General features: G+C 32.1%; 1 protein-coding gene across 1 annotated transcript in view; it reads left to right on the top strand.

The window, feature by feature from the left end:
- Positions 1–23,023, top strand: part of LOC144347585 (uncharacterized) — a 48,520-nt gene extending 25,497 nt beyond the window's left edge. Inside the window, exons 3-8 of the mRNA XM_085491271.1 lie at positions 2,628–2,710; positions 11,908–12,053; positions 13,699–14,222; positions 14,433–14,534; positions 16,842–16,977; positions 18,933–23,023. Coding sequence (XP_085347397.1) covers positions 2,628–2,710; positions 11,908–12,053; positions 13,699–14,222; positions 14,433–14,534; positions 16,842–16,977; positions 18,933–19,071 — 1,130 coding nt within the window. The 3' untranslated portion in view covers positions 19,072–23,023. The remainder of the gene's footprint in view (positions 1–2,627; positions 2,711–11,907; positions 12,054–13,698; positions 14,223–14,432; positions 14,535–16,841; positions 16,978–18,932) is intronic.

Raw genomic sequence — 23,023 nt, 5'->3', positions numbered from 1 at the left:
ATGTTACGGAAAAAAAAACATGGCCCATTACCTCATGATCTTCTGACTGATTTTGTTACAGCTTGTCAAAATATCAAGATCACTTGTAGCCACATGATATCACAGGATATATGTGCACATTATTTCCTAATTACTTATAATCAGTGTAATTACTATCATCGCTATAACCCCAGTACATCAGGAACAATCTTACTCTGATTTTAACTCGTGTTGCTATGGTAACAACATAATGCTATTTTTAATCGTGCTGCTTTCACTTTTTTTCAATTTATATAAAATAATGGAACACAAAAATTGCTGCTAGCAGTGTATCGTCTTGCTTGAACACAAAACACTGTATGACAACTGTGGATGACCATGTGATGTGGTTCTTCCATCATGCATGTAGCTTCTTACTGTTACCTTGGTTACTAAACCATCCAGCTCAGTATGCCTCATATTATCATGGCAACATAGGTGTTCATGACTTTAAACTTAAATAGACTATTAAAGTTGTTCTTTTGGTCAATTTGGTATACTGAGAATGAGAGGTTTTGTAGTGTGTGTAGTTTTGTGTAGGTCATTGTGCCTGGGGAAAAATGCAGCTCTGTCTGCTGACAACTCCTAGGGATCTGATCTGTGTACGGTGATTGCACCCTACGAAGAACTTCACTCAGTTGCTATACACTGTAGTTGTTATTACAGAACATTTAACTATTAAATGGAGATATTAAAGTAATATGTGTTCATGCACTTTTTCCGAAACAGTGTACTGAGTTTGCTTTGACATTTACAACTGTACTTACAGCTCTAGGTGGTTATAAGAAACATGAAAATGATAATAACATAAAAACTGTCTGATACAAACTGAAATAACAATCTAGTGTCATCCAGGGTTTGAATGAGAACTCCTCATCCACTTTTCCACATATTTTTTTTTAAACATAATTAGACTGTCATACATCATATTCTCTTTAGATTCACATCCGCAATAAAATTGCACAGAAGAACAAAAATTGCTTTTATTGTGTACTGGGTCATAAAAATATGACTTATGATCACAAACACTTTTTTATTATTTGCATGAGTGCATTTGCTACTAATAGGGCAAATACAGTATTGCATTTACCAGTATCTTATTTGATTTTGCTCATATAATGTAATATTAATATGTTCTTACTAGCTAAACATTTAAAAAAAAAGACAGAGTTCCACCTCATGCATTAAATGTTTTCAGAATGTGCATTTTGCTTCTGAAAAGATGAAAAGACGAAATGAAACGAAGCTTACAATAGTGCGCATGTGAGATTAATTTATTTACGTGACTGCTGTATAAGTTATAAAATTACCTGCACTAATCCATGCATACTGATTAGGTAATTCTATTTTATTTAGATCCCTGGCTTTTTCATTACAATCTAACATCCAATACACATTTTACTCAACGTGAAGGAAATATAAAATTTAGGTAACACACTGCTATGCTGTTGTGGGAATCTTTCAATTTCAGTAGATTACACACACACACAAAACGATTTCACTGTATGTTTGCTGAAATTGACAGATATTATTATTTGCACTCTGGTAATTCTAGTTCCAATCAAATCCATTCTTACAGAGCCGTGTTTAAGCTCCAATCTAGGATGCAATGAATTATATACTGATCAGCCACAACTCACTGAGATCATTTATATATCTTTTTTGACAAGCTGTTAGTATTATGTGAGGTATTTGATCGTCTGAATTTGCAAGAATTGTGTAAAGTATGGAAAAAAAATCAATTTCCAAAGATTTTTTTCCTGGCTAAATGTTGGTGTTCATTTCAGCTTCCAATTTTTGTATTTGTTTGAATTTCATTTTCATAATAAAATAATAGGAAATCTTCAGACATATTCTATAATTCATGCCAAATATGTTGCATAAATAAATCTTTATGAATTACATGTATTTCAAAATACAACTTTAATAAGGCAGGCCAATTATATTTCTGAGAAAGTTATAACAATTTGGAAGTTTTATAACTTTGACAGTAATGCATTTACACCTTTATAGGTTTTCTCATAATTCTTTTGAAGAATTAATTAGTTCTGTAATTCTTAGCATCACATTTAAATTTATTCACTTTGGGATTTTTTAATTCAGAGCATTCAGAGGGATTTCATTCAATGAAAGTAGTGGTGCATAGCGCATTGCCTAAGGGGTTTCCATGTGAAATCTGGAGGGTTGGCTGGAAGATAATGAAAGTTAAACAAATGTTAAGTGTGACATGATAACAATTCTATAATGACCGCATAATAAGGTAAAAGGATATTGGCTAAAATAATGAAAAAAAAATTTTTGCAAATGAGAAAAAACATTTGAGAATACATGTACTTCCAATATCTCCCTCTCGGATTTTAAACGATTGATCACTAAAAAAATTTTGGACCAGTGATATTTTCACTGCTACAAAATATTGGGGTATTTCATATGACTCATGTGATTTGTGACGATAACTTGCCAAATTGAATAGATTCATCAAAGTTGACTGCATTCTGTGATGCACGTTGTGGTTGGGTATTAAAGTGGGAGGGTTGTCATGCGCAGGTGACGACTCCCCCGCTTTAAGTATTCACAGATCATCATCAGTTTTGTTCTTTTCATTTCAGGTGAATTAAAGAAAAATAAGATAAAAGTCTGGATGCCAGATTCTTCGGCGTCTAATAAAAGTCAAGGTATTGTGGACTCTAAGGTACGTAGAAATACTGCTGTTTTGTTGCCACTAGAATTTGTCTGGTTTATTAATTTAATTGAGAGCGTTTGTGAAAATCAAAAAGCACTCACTGTGACTATTCCGTCTTTATATCGGTGAAGACAAAATGTCTACATCTACTCTGAATTGCGTAATTAGAGGTTATAATCCAACAAGGATATTTGAAAGTGGTAATAGGACCTCTTTTTGGGGAAAATTAGCATATTTGACAGGAAAACAATAAGTGAGTGACAACCGCAGACACGTGGATGAGTTCATTTATTTGTACTGTATGCAGCAACGAAATTGTGTGTTCCGTCACAGGGGATTTGTTACATGTACAGTGTTAGCCTCATAACAGAGATACTAAACAGTGCGTTGCTGACACAGCTTACTATTAAGCAGTATTAACTACATGTAAATGTATTCGTTTATGTAGTTGGTAGGTTTCAGCACAGTTTGTGATATCGTAAGAAATTAATATAAGTTAGTGGATTATTTTATTTCTCTCACCACAACCTAAATTTTGCTCAGGTTAGTATATACATTGTAAGTGAAAATGTTTTACATGTACATGTACCCCGTACTCATGATGAGTAGAAATAACCTGTGTGAAGATTAATAGATATTATAAATACAATTAAGACAGTCAAATAATAGATAGTTACTCACAAGTTTTTTTACATATGTGCCCATGTTTTGGTTCAATGTCATTCTGATTTTTAAAAAATAGTACAAATAAAATGCCATTCTAGCAGTGGTTTTCATAGACCAAAATGAAAAAAACATTTTTTTGTTAAAAACTCTCTAAAAATATTGTTAATAATTCAAGAAATCAAAAAGTACTTTTGTAAGACTATGTCCCCAAGCAAAATTTTGAGATATTGAGATATCTGTTTCATAGGAAATGATGGTAAAATGCCCAAAGGCAGACAAAACATTCTATTTTTATTGATCAACTTTCTCTGAACTAAGTACGGTGACCCCCATATTTTTATATATTTTTTTATAATTTGGTCTCCATCCGTGTGTCTGTGCGTCCGTCCAGAGTCATATTTCAGAATCCTTTGAACCAATGGGACATATGCACATGCAGTGGTTTCAAGTTAGCGATTCGATTAAAAATAGCCGACTGGCAGCCATCTTGTTTTTTGAAAATGTTGTATTTTGGACATGCTTTGTCAGTTTTCATTCAAACTTGGTACATATATTATACATGTTAGGATACATTTCCATGACAATTTGTTTCAAAATCGGATCAAGGATGGCCAATTGACAGCCATCTGACTTTTTGGCCTTACTACTATATTTCCAAGATTTATGTACCATTTTCATTCGTATTTGGTACATTCATCATACATGTCAGTTTGTTTCATTTAATTTAAATTAGAGGCATGACAAGTACAAATGTTAAATTGTATTCAACGTATTATTTTGAACTGATATTTATTAAAACTGTGAATTTGAGGACACTGCCTTCACCATATTATTCAACACAAGAGGGCACTTGACTTGTACAAAGGGTCTATTAGCCACTTTAGTCCAGAACTAACAATACAAAGAGTTGCATTTTCTGTATTCCCTATCTCAGAATCTCAAATTCGGTCATTACACATATTTTAACATTGTATTAAAGCCCCATGTTAAGATTTATTGTAGGGCACTATGGCAACAAGCATTCATATTCATGAGATGTATGGTAATGTAATTTTAGTGCCTCATTCCGATCCTCAGACTTGCATTTTCTCAAACATACTTTAAAAAATTTTAGCAAGTGCAATAACATAGACATGCACCTCAAATTGTTTTACTTTCACTTGTGATCTATGTTTGTCTTTGCTATGTCTTAAACTGCAACACGTGTTCGAATTTGATGTAAATAATATACAATCTGTTGCATTTGCCACTGTGGAACCAAGTTTCAAGGACACACTTGCGACAACCCCTCTGCTTTGATATGATGAGCACAAAGAGAACTTTCAAAAATTTAACAAGGTCTGTGTAATTTTCAATGACTTTTTTTATTTTCTTAATTCGTGTATTATGATATATTAAATAATGTAAGAATAAAGAAAATATTTTTTCTTTTGTGTAGCTTTCTACATTAAAATGAATGAGAAACTAGATGATTTGGAATCAGTATGAAAATAAAAACTTTTGCGTTTTGAGTTTGGTAATAATATATTCCCTAAAGTGTGTTACTAGTACTGCGGAGCTTAATATATATTTTTTGAAAGCTAATGGATGTAGAATAAAACAGATAAATATATATTTTGTACGTTATTTATTTGCGTAATGGATTATGCCACTAGGAATCTTGTAACCCACTGAGTCAGATGTTACGTTTTGTAACATGTAATTTTCTCATCCTAGGTCGCTGACGTTTTCTCGGTCAATGGTTTCATGAACTAATTAATTGTGTTCTAGCAGTATATTGTCTGCAAAGTAGATGAAAAATACTGCAAATGAATTGTATAGTCCACCAAAAATGCAAAATTCACTGTGTAAATTGCACATCATGTTGATAGCTGTCTTTTTAGCTCCACCGTTGACTTATAGTATGGAGCTGTTAATAATATACAAACATATGAGATTAGCTTATTATGAATCTCAGCCTGTACTTCGTGTAGTGTCAACATTATTAAAATATGACTTATTATGACCTTCTGCTTCTAATAGAACAAATATGGTATGTGTACATTGTTACCTATTAAATTGGTATGATTATATATACTTGTATATATTCGTAAGGGAAACATTTTCAGGATCAATATTAAAGATTTCCCTGTCGCTCTGTATATTAAATAATGTGTGGCTATACAATTATTGAAAATGACTAATCATTTTGGTTTCCAAAGCATGTAAATGTGCCAAGAATTTTCTTGTAAATTTTTCATTTTCTCAGAATTCTATTCTATGTTCAACATATGTGTCAATTAAATTTTGTATAAATATATTAATATCACAATATGTAACTGTGACAATATGATAAAACTGTATAGTTGTCGGGATCAGTCAGCAGTCGGAGTGTCGAAATCTTGAAAACAAAACCTCTGCAGTAAAACACCTTTTTGTTGAAAAATTCAAGAGAAATCGGATCCATCATAAATGCCCTCCTGACCTTGCTTTCAACAGTGGCAGCTATTGTAGGTTACACACCATGAATTAAACTAGTGAATATAACTATAACATTTGCAGTAAGAGTCAGATTACTTTGCTTTATGTTACACATACCTATTATGCAATGTTTAACTGAGGATCTACAAGGCTATTCATCAGTTTCAAATGTGAAATGAAAAAGGATTTGTAATCGTGTACTTTTTTTCAATTTAAATAATATTGTAGTATTCTTTTTTGCCAAAATTTGTCATTTTAAAACTAGAAATCAGAGTGGCTTGGCAGAAAATTATAGGGGAATATATTGTGTCAGGTCATAGTAATGAAATATGGCCAACTGGTGGCCATTTTTAGTCCCCGTTTGGACGAAGTCCGAAAACGAGGACTATTAATTTGGGTTCGCTATATCTCGGACACCCATTGATGGATTTCATTCAAACTTTACATAAAGACAATACATAATGTCTTACATATGCATGTCAAGTTGCTTATGATCGGAGTAAAAATGGCCGACTGGTGGCCATTTTGGATGTAAAATTTGCTATTTCTGATACCTAAACGTATCCAGAGCAATTTCTCAGAGATGACTTGGCCAATTTGGATCAAAGTTGGTATGATGATCATACATATTGGATTGTAGGTGCACATCATTTTTTGTGTGATTCAAACAAATATGACCGACTGGTGGCCATTTTGTTTTTCATGGTACCCATGCTACTTTCTCTTGAATGCCATGAACGTTTCTGTTTAAATTTTGTACAAAGATAGCATAAAGAGATACAACTACAATATCATTATTTTTGTGGTTTGATTCAATATGGCTGACTGACGCCCAAATTTCATGTAAAAGTGCTAAATCATCATTTTTACATGTTCGCGCTGTTTCTCAGAGATGACTAGGCCAATTTAGATCAAAGTTGGTATGATGATCATACATTGGGTTATAGTTGCATGTCATATTTTTTCTGTGATTCAAAATAATATGGCTGACTGGTGGCCATTTTGTTTTTCATGATAGCCATGCCTACTTTCCCATGAATGCAATGAACATTTCTGTTTAAATTTTGTACAAAGACAGTATACCAATAGATACATCAACATGAACATTATTTTTGTAATTTGATTCAATATGACTGCCCAATGTTCAATTCTCATGTGCACTAAATCACAATTATTTATAAATCCATCTCCTATTAATGGTTTCAATCTAATCTCAATGACTTCATCAGCATCAAATTGATATGTCAGATCACAACATTTTGGACAGGGACTGTGTTATTAGCAATGACTTGTTTATTTAAAATTTTGGTTATAAAAGTTGATGTGGTGTATCCATGCAGTGTTTTCACTTGCTTGTGAAAGTTAAGCTGCAGAAGATAACACATCACTTGTGAAAATAACTTAAATACCCCACAAATGTCAGGGCAGGGTCATGATGTACTGTCATAATATTTTCATCTTTTGGGAACTCATGGTTTATTATGTGCATTTAGCAGATCAGATAATAGTACCAGTGAGAATTCAACTGTCTGCTTTCTAGTCCCAAGCGAGACAACTGAAATATTCTGTTATTGGAACAGATTAAAGTCACCAAGGTTGTCATGACGATGTGGGATATGTACTTTATTAAAAAGGATATTTGATACCACTTCAACCTTGTCAAGGAATTAATGTATTAAAAGTTTAATTTTTTTAAGTATTTTTACTATGCCCAATCATCATTAGACGAAGAGAAAGAAAAATGTCTGTCCTCGTTGTAGTTTTGTTGTTGGCTTTAGCATAAACTTTTTTCTTGTGGTTACAATAGCCCAAACAGTTTTTATCTGATTTTTTTCAGTATGTGTTCTTGGCCAAGTTCCATTTCTGCATGTGTACAACAATGTATTTTGTTCAAATTATTGGTGAAATGTCACTTAAAAATGTCATTTCCTTGTCACAATAACAATATTTATTCAATCATCTTCAAACTCAGAAATCTTATCAATCATAATAAAATATCAATTTTTGACTATAAACGTGTTCAAGATATGGGTTTATTTATCATATTTGTTTTGACTATTGGTATTCATCGCCTTTTGATTTAGGTTTAACCCATGAATCAATCTGGATTTTGTGAATAAAAACAGCATGAAATAAAAAATCAAAATTTAAAAGTCGAGGGAAACATAATAATATATGTTTGAATAATTACATAGCCATGTAACAATAAAAAACCTTTAATTTCACCCGTCACTAAATTTCCCTGAAATTTGTGATTTCTGATTTATAACCTGTATGTACAATGTCTATGAGCACTAGTATAATAAAGTGAAAGATAATTACAAAATTGAGTCATTATTATAATACATGTTGAACATATCGTTTTTATACAATATATGTCTTTAATTGGTACAGCTGTAAGCTGCTGATGCATTTGAAGGATATTAAAATTGTGAGCAGCAATGCGTTCAATCATTACAAAAAAAGAACTTTAATATTACTATATCACATTAAATGTTGTTAAAGTTGTGCCATGATTTATAATAGAGCAGACTGCACAGGGAGTAAACAAATTGTAATGCCAATGATTTATCTTTATACCTGGCATGTTAGGTTAATTCCCTCGGGAGGGAAGAAGATATGATGATTCCACGAGGTATTATAATTAACAAAAAACAAAATAACTGAAAATTATGAATTTTAAAGCTTTTTGTCTTTGTTCTTTCTAAAAAGGAGAACCTTGGACATACATGTATGTTCAACAGAGTTACTATTATTGTCATAAAAATATTCAGAACATGAGAAAATATTTTGTCTCTTGTGGTCAGTTTGATTGGTCAGTTATTGCCATTTAAATATCCATAAATGTGAGTCCACCGTGGTTTTGTGCATTGTATACAAAGACTACACTACCATTACATTGTTGTTTCATAGTCCCTTGGATGAGTTGCTGTATTTATGAAAATTTCCAACGTAAACCCAAATAGCCACCAAAGTTCATAAAATTTAAGGTGTATAACCAAAATGCTATCTATATAGACATGACTGTTTTTGATCAAGACGCAGTTTGATACTCGATCAAACTTCAGAGAAAACAGACGTGGGAGATGTACACATAGATATTGACGTTCATGTTTGTGAGATGCATGCATAACCCTCCCTGTCATTGTGTACGCCAGTTAGCCCCAGAGTCATGATTCCCGATTCTGTAATCATCAACACCTGACATTTGTAGTTGGGTATACTGATAATGGGGAATGAAAACAATTTTATATGGAAAATTTATTGATATTTTTTTTCTCTAAACATAACAAATAAAATCAAAAAAGAATAATTTTTTTTAAGATTACATTTTCACAAAATTTTTAAATTTAATTGATTTTTGGCTATAGTGATGCATAGATTTCACCCTTTGTTTTTTGTCATATCGTAATGATTGTTATTAATATGTGGGAGTCTGGGGAAAAGGTAAAACATGACGCTTTCAAATATACCGGTAAATAAAAAACATTGCCATTTTTTAAAAGATTTTGTCATGTACAAAATGTATTAATATACAATGTATTTCTGAAAATAAAAATACAAAGTCCTGCTTGCGAGGGGTTGATGTCATGGAAACTCTAATGTCATGTGTAAATACATACAGTTTTCTGAAAACAATAAGATTTTCTATTGTTTTTTCATAATCACACAAAATGTTGATTCATTTAGAGACATATGCTTGTACTGCCAGTGGGAAATATAGGGACAATATCATTAAAACCACAAACCCCAAAAAGTGAAACAGTTTCCAACAGTTTGACCATTTTTAACTTGTATTAAAATTTAATTTTGGGAAATCGCTTTTTTTTCATAATCAAATTTTATTCACATATATATTATATAAATATATATAAACGATCGTAACAAAATGTTTACACTTTTTCAATTTGAACCCTGATCTCATAACAATATATTAAACAAAAAAGATAAGTACTACGGATATTGCCCAGACAGTCTCCTGAATTAATTACAATACAGAAAAAAAAAAACTATTAAAATAAAGCTTCCCACGCAGGTGTTGTACATATAATATGATTCAAACATTTTATCAGGTACATCTTATCAGCCAGACAGGAATTGTATCTAAATTTTAGTTATTGATTTGTCGTATATATATATATATATAACTGAGAAGATATTGTAGTGGCAGTCCCGTCAATCACAGAATCGTGATGGTATATGTAATGAGAAAAAGAAAATGGGTATATGCGAGTGGAATTTAACGTAAAAATTCATGACATGTAGTGTGTGTATTAGACAAGGCAGTTTCTGAAATCATTATATTGATGCACTATTTAGTTGCATCGAGGGAAATCTCATCATTGTGTTCGTTACTGGAATGTCATTTGCAGCTTTATTGTCATGAATGCACTGTTGTCCGAAGAGAATTAGTCATATATTAGAAAACTCTTGTACGTGTAGAAACAATTAATAAAATATTTTGAATTTTCCCGAAACGTACCTTTAAAATGACACTGTTGTCGTAACGATATATACGAGTGCAAGAGACTCACAAAACAATACATGTTTAGGAGTTATTGTAAAATGGGGTGGGAGCGGGGGATTTCGGAAAAACAAAAATTGTTATAGGGGAAGAGAAAAATAAGATAGAAATGTTGACTTCATAATGTGAAAAGTATGGGAAAAACGTGAATAAATATTTATCATCTTGATTACGTGAATATAATAGTTACGAAAAAATAATTCCACCATATTGCATCTGATTGAACAGCGTGCGTACATATATCATGCAGTGATGTCGGTAAAGACCAATCAGACCAGAATGACAATAATAGACAAGTAAAATACACATCTCAGACTACAGTGTCTCTTAGTATAATTTACATTTGAAAAAATACCACATATCTCTATTATTTCATGTCATTAAATTGTGACAATATTTATGGCTTAATATAAAGTCCTATATTTTTCGACAAGTCCAAGATTGTGTTTTTTATTATGAATATTAAATAAATACATTACAATATAAATTACCATTAAAATGTAACGACAAACCATCCTCCCCTATGGCTATGACATTGATTCTGTAAGGATGAACCGGATTTTTCATTGACGTCAAACTGAAGCAGAAGTATTAGGTATTGATAAAGTTTTCATGTACAAATGTTTGATTTCAAAATTATATCTGTTTGCAAAATCCTAATTTTCAACAGACAATGGAGATTATCTTTAAACATTCTTCCAATATGTATCCATTGCAATGCTTTATTTATGCTTAAAAACAATCAAGCACTGGCGCTGATGATCTTTCCTGTCTTGGCATTGGCTTGAAATTGTCTATACCAATAAACAAGCTGGTTGCTATACAGCTGGTAGTGAGGGGAAAGATTACATTGCTTAATCTGCCACTAAAGGTTACGTAACAAAAGATGACACATTTAACACTGTATTGAACATAAATACATAACACAAATCTTCCAATATATTTCCTAGGTGAGACCAAATTGGGTTAAAATATTGGAAAATATCTTCGAATTCGGGAGATTTTACCCTCTTTCCCTTGTATGAAAAAGCAATAAATTAAGGCGATTTTTTCAAATATTTGTATTAAACCCACTTGCAAAATAAACGTAGAATTTTCTGTTGGGTTGTTTTAAATTGCTCATTATTGAATTATCAAAATTGTGTCTTAAAAGTATCAAGAGGGAGACGAGGAAGAGATAGAAGGTGAGAGAAAGAAAGAAGTTTTGGGGTTATTGGTGTCATGTGTGTTTTTTGATTATCTGAGTGCCTGGACTGAACAGTCATGTACCTGGTACATGTTTCTGTCAATAACAGAACGTTTTACCAACATGTATGTGATTAAGGATTTTATTCAATCTTTTGATTGCCAGAATTTTCCTCTTAATCATTTTAGTGCAGCATTTTTATGTTATTTATATTTACATTAACAATAATTTTTTGTGCAAATGGAGGTTTTTGCTTATAAATCTTGATCAGAATTGTCGACAGAGTATGAATATATTATATATGCAGGTTCACTTGATGAATTCATTTGGAATTCAAATGTTTAGTATTTGTTTATTTTTCTATCATAGGTGTTCCTCATCATTTTGAGTCGAGAATCCGCATCCAGTAAAACGTGTCAAGACGAAGTGGCATTAGCGTACATTTCAAATAAGTCAATATTTCCAGTGGCCAGAGAACAGTTTGCAGCGCTGTCTGGGGAATTAGATTTTGGAATGTAAGTATTTTTGTATCTTGTCACTAGAGGGCATACTTGTACACATTGGGTAACATTTAAGTTTTAAGTTTTGATAATTAATAATTTCTCATCTCTCATCTCTACCAATCACATTACTGTCACCGCCATCTATTGTTCCAAACACCAAAACAGCAACATTGCCAGCTAAATTGCTGACTGCATTGCTATGCGCGTCTCAAGATCATGACATGGCTAGAGCTGGTTAGTTCAAAACACGTTTATGAGGGTGCGATCGACTAAATGTGCTCATTTACGAACGTTATGACACGCATAAGATGCACTATCGACTGTGTCCTGGCATTTCACACTGTGTCAGTACATACATTTTGTTTGGATTATACCTTTGTCATTTATTATACACATTTTATACGATTAAATAAAATAAATTGAAAGGCAATCCAAATATTGTTAAATCATTTAAAAAAAAATAATATTTAAGATTAGTGAGTTTCCAGTATGAAATAGTTTTCCAGTATTAACAGTGACAAGATCTATCCCATAATGCATTATGATACGTTATGTAACAATTGAGCAATAGCACAACATTTGGATTTGCCTTCAATGGCGTTTATTTATGGAAATTGAATGCAAATAGCTTGAAAATAATTTTTTATCCAACAAAAAAATTATTTTCCAGTCGTCTTTGTGCTGTTTGCTGCCCATAGCACATATAGTAAACCTTTTTAATTTTTTTTTCCTCAAATACGAGAAAGTTGGCAGAAAATTTATTCAGTGACTTAAAAGTGTTTATTATGAGATTATGAATTTTTGAAAGTGATTTTTTTCAAGATTTGGAATTCAAAGTTATGAATGCTTATATCAAGATGTGTATTCAGTTTGCAACATCTGCATCATTGGTATCAGTTCTTTTATCTTGATTGCCTCCAAGTAGTCTAGAAAAATTCTGCCTTCTAGTCATCTATAATCATAGTGTCTCAAACTGCATGTTGATTTAGTGTTACAAATTGACTTGTGGCTGTCTTGTTCACTAAAGAATTATGACAGCTTTGTCTCTAATCTGTGAAGGTGTTCGCTGGCTTCTTACATAATGCCCTTATTTCTCTGTTTGTTGTCTGTTTCGCTACCATTCAATGCAGATGACGTTATAACATTTATAGTACATGTAGTGTAGTTATATACTATTTTAGCTGGAATTAATTTTCGCTGAGAAAGACCTTTTAGGTGTTTTGTGTGGAATTTATTTTCACTGGTTCCTGATGAGTTGAATGTAAAATGTAGGAAAAAAGGTATATTCATTGGATTTTTTTTTCACTCGTTCACTGGATCATTAAAATACAACTTATTTTACTATTACTACTGTAATATAGCAAATATTTGTATATGTGATTTCATCTACTTCATGTAGAAGATTTTAATTAGCTAATCTTTTGAAGTAATGTTTTGCCACCTTTCATGAAAATAAACCGACAGAATTTTTTCAAAAGTTTTTAACAAATTTGGGATATTATGATCATTTGATGCAAAATTGACTAAAAAAATGTGAAATAATTACGTCAAAATGTTGTACCAAAATTATGGCTGAAAAAAGGATGGCATAATATATTCATATGTATTTTTCCATGGTTGTCTTCTCAAAATAATTTCCACTATGTTTGATTTTTAGGAGGCTGACTTTATCCAAACTGAACTGGATATTTTTTGAAAGTGATGCTGATAGAAAAGAAAACTTTCCATTATTGCTCTCTGCCATGAGAATGGAAATGGATAGAATGCCTGAAGAGGATGAAGATGCAGAGGCAGAACTCAATTTTAAAATGAATTATCAGAGACGACATTACAAATCCAAAACCAGTACAGGGACTGACTTTTGGGAAAGAAATTTTGCAAGTCGAAATGAAGTACCATGGACTGAATTTCGAGATACATTTGTTGCGGAATACAACGAAAGTCTGGTCAATGATTTTACCGAGGACAAAATTAAATGGGTAATGAACCTAATTTACAAGGACGTTTTAGAATTGAGGAAAAGCATGGATAAAAAATCGTACATTACATTCTGTGGGCCAAGTAAAGGTGAACATGATGGATTTTACGAACGGCTAAAAGATTACACTGTTGGTGCCCTCGCTATCAGAGAGGTGTTTGATATGCAAAGTTCAGTCAGGCTGGGTGCTGTACAAAACCTAGGTAAGGATCCTGACTAGATTGTACCAAAGACTATAGTCTTTGATTGTACACAATGTTTTTTTTTACGGTAGTTCCATGATTGTACACAGAAAGGATGTGAATATTTAAAACTTGTGCATAACAAACCTAATGTTTTCATAGAATATTAAGTTCCCTCCCCTCCCATAAACTATACATATATTTTACTCTTTTTGTTTTTGTTTTTGGTAGGTCAGTTTAAAACTCCTTCAGTCATTGCAGCACTGATGGATCTCTTGGATGACCCTGATCCGAATATGAAGGCCGTAGCTGCAATTGCTCTCAGCAAAACAGGTAAAACTATAACTGTAAATGAGTGCCACATGTTGCATTTTCTTCTTCAGCTTTTTGTTAGTCTCCGTTCGAACGCAGTCCGAAAACGGGGACTTATGTTTTGACTTCTGTGTATCCGTGCGTGCGTGCGTGTGTCCGTTCGTGTGTCCGGACCTGTATCTTAGAAATACCTGGACCAATCACAATCAAACTTCACACATACATCATACATGATATTATACATATGCACGTCAATTTGTTTTGTGCTAAAAATCATCAAAATCAAGCATTTCCCAGCTGTTTACAGGATTTTGTTCAAACCTTGTATATACTTTGGACATTATAGGACCTTGATGCACATCATTTTGTTTTACGATCTGATTCAAGATGGCCGAATGGCGGCCATTTTTGTGCTAACAAATCCTGAAAAATCAAGCATTTCTCGGCTGTTTACAGATGGATTTTGTTCAAACTTGGTATATACATTAGACATAATGGAACCTTGATGTAAATAATTTTGTTTTTCAGATAAGATTCAAAATGGCCGACTGGCAGCCATTTTGTTTTAATGATTGGGCTTCTAGAGCCAATGTCTCTTAAATGCTTTGACTGATTATGTTAAAATTTTATATATTCGTTATACATCATGTTATATGTATACATGTAACATGTATTCAAAATGGTTGATTTTGAATGCTGTTCCAGGGCAATATCTCTCAATATGGACAAGTACTTGTTTGACGATCAGATACAAATGTCAATCATTTTAATGTAAAAAAATCATATTTCTGACATGGTTATATTCCAGCTATATTACTATAAACAAAACTATATATCTTAAATTTGATAACTAACAGGGACTGTGCCGTGCATGGCTTGTTAAACCTAGCATCTGTTTTCACCACTGTGGTATATAACCCCCAAGTTTGCAAGGGTGTGTTAGCTGTACGACCGATGGCTGCAAAAGCTATATCTAGTCCATAAGGTTTTATCATATACCTCATAGGTGTAACTACAATTTTTACCACAGCGTAACCTTAAACACACAACGTAATTTAGAATGACACGTTTTGTTTTGATTGATGAAAACTGGGCACGCTGGGCTGGGCGTGATACGGTAAATTATTGCCCTGACGTGAGGGCGCACTTCCCATAGTGTTAGTACTATTCACGCAGCTATGGCATATTTCCATATATTAATGGATGGATTCTTGGTATAAAAATAGACTCTACGGTTTGAGGATAAGTAGCTAATAAACAGAGGAAACTACCGGTATAGCCAAAATTAACTTGATGAATAAAGTGCTCTGATACTTAGTATGTAGGTACCTTGTGTGAACCTATGTCAGATTTGTTCATTTCGTGGCAAAATCTTTATATTTTTTCAATGGTTGGTAAAAAATGCTATTTTCTTGAAAACTACCAGTCTGGGTATACATGTACACCAGCTTTATAGAAATAATGCTAGACCTGATAAGGTTTTGGTGAAAATCCACTAAATCTTAATCTAGTTGAATTATTGTGGTTGGTTTCATCATCAAGTCTTTTATATATTCAACTTATTCTTGCCATCGGCATGTTCAGTAGTTTACATATGACAAGATATTGATTACCTGCAAGTCACACAGTGGGAGTCGTTTAGTTCATGTATGTAGGTATCTGTATTTATGGATGTCTGTTTTGTGTCTGTTCCATCAAAATTCAATGATGTTCTGTGATAATGCATAGATTCTGATAAGGTTTCAGTAGAAGTCTGTCAGGTGAGGCCAAGTAAAAAAAAAAAAATAATGCATTTCAGGTAATCCAATCTAGCTTAGATTTTTCAGGACAACCCTGTATCTTTTTTATGGTCAAACTTGAAATGGGCATTTAGGTTTATAGTAGGTATTATATACCTTTTAGCTCTACTTGAAATTCTTCATTTCTCACCCAAAATGTCAACCTATACATGTAAGATGTGGTGTATAATTGAAAAATACACTATGGGCCAAGCAGCACTGCAAAAGAATAATTTAAAATTGAGAATAATTCATTAATTTTCATAAAATTAAGTTATTCCGACCTACCTATTCTACTCTAGTTTTCAATGTTACCAGAAACACACAGTCTATTAATTTATGCTGCCAGACCTTAATTTATGTTTGTAATTTTTGTCGTTCTAATGGCATAAACCCAAATACTGAAAGAATGATGAAAAATGACATTTAATCTTTAATTTTGCATCAACCTCTTTAAAGTGCCATTCAAACCATATTTATTTGGCGCGGATGTTAAGACACATTACAAATGCTCAGACACTGTTAATGGATTAACTGGTTTCTCTTCTAGGGGTGTCTAACAAGAAGGTTATAGATCGACTTATTAAATTACTGGATGATGAAGACCGTCTCGTCAGGGAGAGTGCATGCATATCTCTGGGTCATATTCAAGCTGAGGAAGCTGTCCCTCATATCATGGATTTGTGGTGAGTTAGGGGGTCAATTTATATTCAATGCACTCTGGTGTCTGTTTCTGTGTGCTCACACATATCTAGTTTTAAATTATACATAATCAACAGTTATTCTTTTCAATTCTTTGAATGCCAATCATCTTTCACAAAATAAATTTGTATAATAATGTTTCCTACATTTTTTTAAAAATTTTTATCAAGATATGTAACCATGACAAATTATTTGGTCTAAAATTAACCAATTATAGAAAATAAATTCCTATTTTGAAATGATTTGTCTATTCTGTTCGTGCTGCTGCTGCTGATAGAGGCACATATGTTAATTACCCATGAGAAATGTATCAACCTAAAAAAAATTAATATGCAAATAGGCTTTATAAAAAATTATGTCTGGGTCAGCCTGATTTCATGAAAGAATTATACAAATTTACAAATAAACTTTAATGGTGAAAAATATCTGTTGTGTGTCAATTTCTATAAAGATGTTAATGTTAATGTATGATATTTCCCAAGGGGTGTACCAGGTAGATAACATTTACTTTGGTTAAAATTGAACAAATTGGTGAGTCATCTAAAGAATCTAGACATGTTTCACGCTTGACATACAAGTGAATTTGCTAATATCATGCAGGATTTTATCCCATGGTTATACCTACAGGTCATATAAAGTTATACACTGTTAGTACAGAATATGTAAAATGTTAATTGCAGTCATTCATTCTCTGGTGTATACATACAAGTTTTTCATACATTATTTGTCTTTAAAATGGTATTATATAATTAGCCTTAAGGTAGTTTAAGCTGGATTCAAATTTAGCACAACTCAGCATATTACTGCACATATATGCAATGCATTGTGGGACAGAACTTCCCATTATAATAATAATTTATTGACACAACACCGATATAGTACAATACGGCAGTATGGCCACTAAATACAACTATTAACTACATTTAAAATAGAATTAACATATTTGGCAAAAGGTATCATAAGATGAGTATCCAAAGCACTTAACAAATAAATGAATTTACATTCTTGATTTAGTTTTTTCAAATTCTCGAAAGCTAATATTGTGAAAAAATGTTTCTCTATTTGATTTAATATCTGAGTTTGAACAGTTCATAACACCCACTTCAGATGAGTCGCACAAGTTGCATATTTTTTGTTTTTGATGGATATTATTGTACCGCCCTTTCTCAATTGGCAAGTTATGGCTTGAAATTCTTAATTTTGTAACTGCTGATCTTATATTATAATTCAAAATTACTTTTAGATAATTTTCAAATTTGTAATTTTTCTTTACCAGTAGGCATGTCTTTAATTTGTTGCCAACATTTTGATTGTTGTCTTTATTGAGTAGTTTCATCCATTCATTATTATATGTATCTTTAAGTTTATTTTAAATATTTTTTTTTTATGTTTTTATAATTTTGATTATTAGATTCCCAGAGTTTGTTACATTTAATTGTTTCTAATTATATATAATTGAAAACTATTACTTGCAACTCATAAATTAAATGTCAATTTTTGAAACGTTTTTACAATATTAGGATTCATATATCATGAATATTAAACTATAATTTTACTTTTTAATGTGATGTCACTGAGAAATATCTTAAGATGGAGAAAAATTTCACCATAGAAACCAGTGAAAAATTTTGACAATTTACAATTTTTTGTTGTTGACCCAAATTTTATTTTTATTTTTAGTATTCTAATAGCATGAATTCGTAATCATGAAAGTATAACAAAAATGACATATTCGTCAAGTCAACTTGAACTTCCCTTTAAAAGAAGAAAAGATTGCGGCTTGGGAATTGAGCACTTTAAAGCAACCAAACGTTGTGTGATTATTTTGAATGGTTTGTCTGTTCAATGCTTTTAGTGAGAGTTAAAAGAACTATGTTTATTACCAACTTATTAGGGCCATGGTAAATGGACTTTATGTTTCACCATTTCTTTTCAACAGGAGAAACGATGCAATATCACATGTTCGAGCTGCTGCGGAGATTGCCCTCACACTGATTGGTGGGGAGAAGTCTGAGGAAGCCATCAAAATTACGCAAGTACTCGGTAAAGAGATGAAGTCTCTGTCTAAGAACAAGTGATTTTGATTGAACACTGTAACAATGTGTTTGCTTAGAAAAATTTAAAAACAACACTTTAGTCTTGGTGAAACCCATTAATAATTCTCAAGTTGAACAATTCTGGATGATACAGTCTAAATCTGTAATAGAAAGCTACACTGACTTCAAGATAAGAATCTAGTCCAAGACATCTTTACAATCTTGATGTAGCCGAGAAGTTCTATGATTAATCTGAAACCGTCCAATTGCAGCTGGCTTTATAGAAAATTAAGTGAAAAATTACTTAAAGAAGGAAATGATGGAGAACCAATTAATTTTTACTTTTAAAATCCTACCATACCTGATATTAAATAATGTATTTTTCTATATCAGTGATATTATTGTATGTAGATGTATATACTTAAGCAGACAAATTTGAAATATTATAATTATGGAATATATTAACCTACTCACTTTACTCTTGAAATGCAAAACTCAAGCTCAATGTCACTGCTTTGTATCAAGCTTACCACTGCTGTAGTTGTTCTATTAGTAGTGTGTGCCCTTATGTAAATGACAGTGGTCATATTTTAATAATTCAGTATTCTCAGGGCGGACATCCGTGAATTTTCACCGCCTGGCAACCATCACAGTGAAAACAAAGGTCGAAAACTCAAAGAAAATAGTACTTTGTGATAGTTGTTGAGACCCCCTTAAACTGGGTAACAAGTAAGGGACGACGTCAAAAGATCGATGTCGGATAAAAAACTTATTTCCTTTAGTTTGGGGGTGGGGGTTTTGACCTCAAAAAGTTTCCATCCTACAAAAACGATTTTATTTTTTAATGAAGTCAAAAAAATCTTGGAGTATTTGTAGTTCGTTTTTTTTCTATCCAATCATGGACAGAAATAACTGAAAAGGGAAAAAACAGAAAAATTGTTTGGTTCGAGTGTAAATCTGTGCGTCAAATGAGATGCATTTGTAAAATCTTTTTACACCCACCCGACAACCAACTGCTATGCAATACTACTGTCTGATTATCAATTTGTATTTAATGGTGAATGTAGTCTGACTCCATGACCAATATTTATCAATTAAGTTTCAGTGGGGGGTAGGGGGGTTTGGAAAAAAACTAAAGGAATTAAGTTTTTTATCCGACATGTGCAAGGTATATAAATTTGATTGCTCAAGATTACTTCAAAACTGAGTTTGTGCTGTTTCCTTGACTTCACCAGCCCTTCAATCGGCATTCTACAGCAGCTTGCAGAGCCCATAGAAATACATGGTAGAGTGGTGGTGCGCAACATAGAACGTTATGTGACGTAGCTCCATCCCCGGAAATACAATGAATGCAATTTACATGCTCTTCTAATTGAGCAAGTACAGTGTGTAGTGGAAAGTACATTGAAGTATAATCTTATTCAATTTCAAGTTTGTTTAGGTACCAGTATTTTAATTTTACTTTATTTTAATTTCTCCAAAGTCCTGTTAGCAAATATACCATATATTTTGAGTATTTTTGGCTTTTTTCAACAAAATTATATATTGAAATTAAAAATTAATTGAGTGCATTCCCAGTTATTGCACAGTGTAATGTTAAAAGTGCCTGGGTCGTCCCTTTGCATACGCAGATTCCTAATAAACATAACACACGCTAAACTGGTAGATGCTTATTTGTAAGCGACACACTTTGAGCTTTTACTGCAGGTGCAGGTGACGACTCCCTTGTTTTAATCATTGCATTTTTGCCACTACCAGATAATTTGACAAATTCATGATTTTAGGTAATTTGAGAGACATATTTAACGAAAGTGTATGATTTCCTTGTCTTAACACATTGACAATCTCAGCATGTGTGAGTTAATCTGAAGCTACTTACAAGATTGTGCCCGATTAGCTACCCTGCCATAACAGTCTGACCAATCAGAGAGCTGGGTTTTTTTGACATATCAAATTCTGCTTTGTATATACGCTTCTACTTGACTGTGATGTGTAGCTTCCAATGTGCTACGGTTCCCATTAAGATGTCACCTAATTTTCCCTGACATTTGACTTTAGAAAAATTTAGTCAATGTGAACTCAAATATTATTTGTATTTATAACTGAGAAAATGTTTATTATTCTGTAGTGAAAAGTAATTTTCTATCTCTCAGTATTATCACATGAAAAATTATTTAATATTTAAATATGTACTTTATTTACTGAGTACGAATTGCATTTATACTATATTAGGTGATGGAAAATTGACATTATTCCATGTTTTTTAAATTCATTATAAAATATATACGTGTGCATTTAATGATAATCTTGCCATAGAGGGCGATGTCACACTTGTGCCAACTTAGGTTTTATTAAATTTGTTTTTACAATGTACATGGCAAGTTATCTCTATCTCATCTCGTTGTCATGGTGATATTTTCCTCAGAACAGTAATAAATCATGGCATATGTGAATAATTGCAGATTGAATGTATATTTATAAAATAATTTTGTGTGAAGGTGGTCACATCATTTGCGTTACAAGTTATACATTCTTTGATTCACAAGCATACAAAAATGTAGCTGTGTGGGCTCGCATAGTAAAACATTACATTCCCATGAGTCAAAGAAGAATTATAGTAAGGCCAGACTTTTTTTATTCCTTGTTTCTCGAGTTTTTATAAGGCAATTTTTTTAAGGACGGCGAAAAAAAAAAAAAATTAATTCTTTTTTTCCATTAGATTTGTGTGATTCTCAAAGAATTGTAAGTGAGATCATTGATCGGAGAAAAGAAATGAAATAAAATTTTATTCCATGTATAACCTTGTTTCTCATCTGCGCGAGACTTCGATACTTTGATTATGATACTCCCACGAAAATGCAACTTGGGTTTGTTATGCACTTACAAGTCGGCGGGCACGAGAAATTACGCTGAAATAAAATTTTATTTTTATTTCATTTTCAGCTCCTGTTCATTCGGCGGGTTCGCGAAACAAGGGATAATAAAAGTCTGGCCTAAGCTACAATGTACATTTTTCGCTTGTTTTAATGAAATAAATATTAATTAATATTAACACTGAATTACTGTGAATTATCCAAGAATTGATGTTCATTCTGGTTTTATACTTTTAACTGTGGAATCTGTTTAATGATTGAAATCACTCAATAACATAAAATGTTGATGTTGGAAAAGATATCATCAGTTCATTTGGGTTCATCAGCTTTAATTCACCCTAGATGTTAAAGCATGGTTGCTATGCATCTCCACGAACATTTACATGTACCTACTTTGTTATTTCTAATTACTGTAGAATACTTTATTTTCGCTTGGAATTAATTTTCGCTATTTTCGCTGCAGGAATGGTTCAGTGAAAATAAAATCCAGCGAATATACCCTTTTTTTTCTATTTTTACATTAAACTTGTCAAAAATAAATTCCATACAAAACACCCTAAAATAATTTTCAGCGAAAATTAATTCCAGCTAAAATAAAGTATTTTACAGTTACTGTAGTTAATTTAAGTTACTACGTACCTTGTTGTTGAACAAACTATGTAATTCTACATATGTTGTATTTGTTGTAAGGGACCCATATCAAATATGATATGGGTAAAGTTTGATTAATTCAATTGTTAATATTTAACACCTAATCTCAGTTAGGCGCCATGGAACATAGAAAAAAAAAAAAAAAATTTTTTTAAGATGATTAACGAAAGTTATATGTCTCGTTAATTATGATAATACCTTCTACGGTAACTGTACCGGTACTTCCCTATTGGGAGTTGAGAATGATCTATGTGATTGTGGTAATTATATTATAGAAAATTACAATTTTAAGTAACGTTTGGCTACATAATATATACCGTATTTCCCTGGTCATAAGTTCATGCTGGGACCTCAAGATCTGGGGAAGTAAGATGTATATTGAGGAAGTACCAATAATAAAAAGATTGTGGTGTATTTTTACTGTCAATTTGAAATGCTGCATTTTAATAAAAACTAAAATTATTAATGAA

Source organism: Saccoglossus kowalevskii, chromosome 16 (genome assembly GCF_978046115.1).
Source record: "Saccoglossus kowalevskii chromosome 16, keSacKowa6.1, whole genome shotgun sequence".
NCBI lineage: Eukaryota > Metazoa > Hemichordata > Enteropneusta > Harrimaniidae > Saccoglossus > Saccoglossus kowalevskii.
The sequence above is the reverse complement of the archived record's forward strand: the minus strand, read 5'-3'. Positions and strand labels throughout refer to the sequence as shown.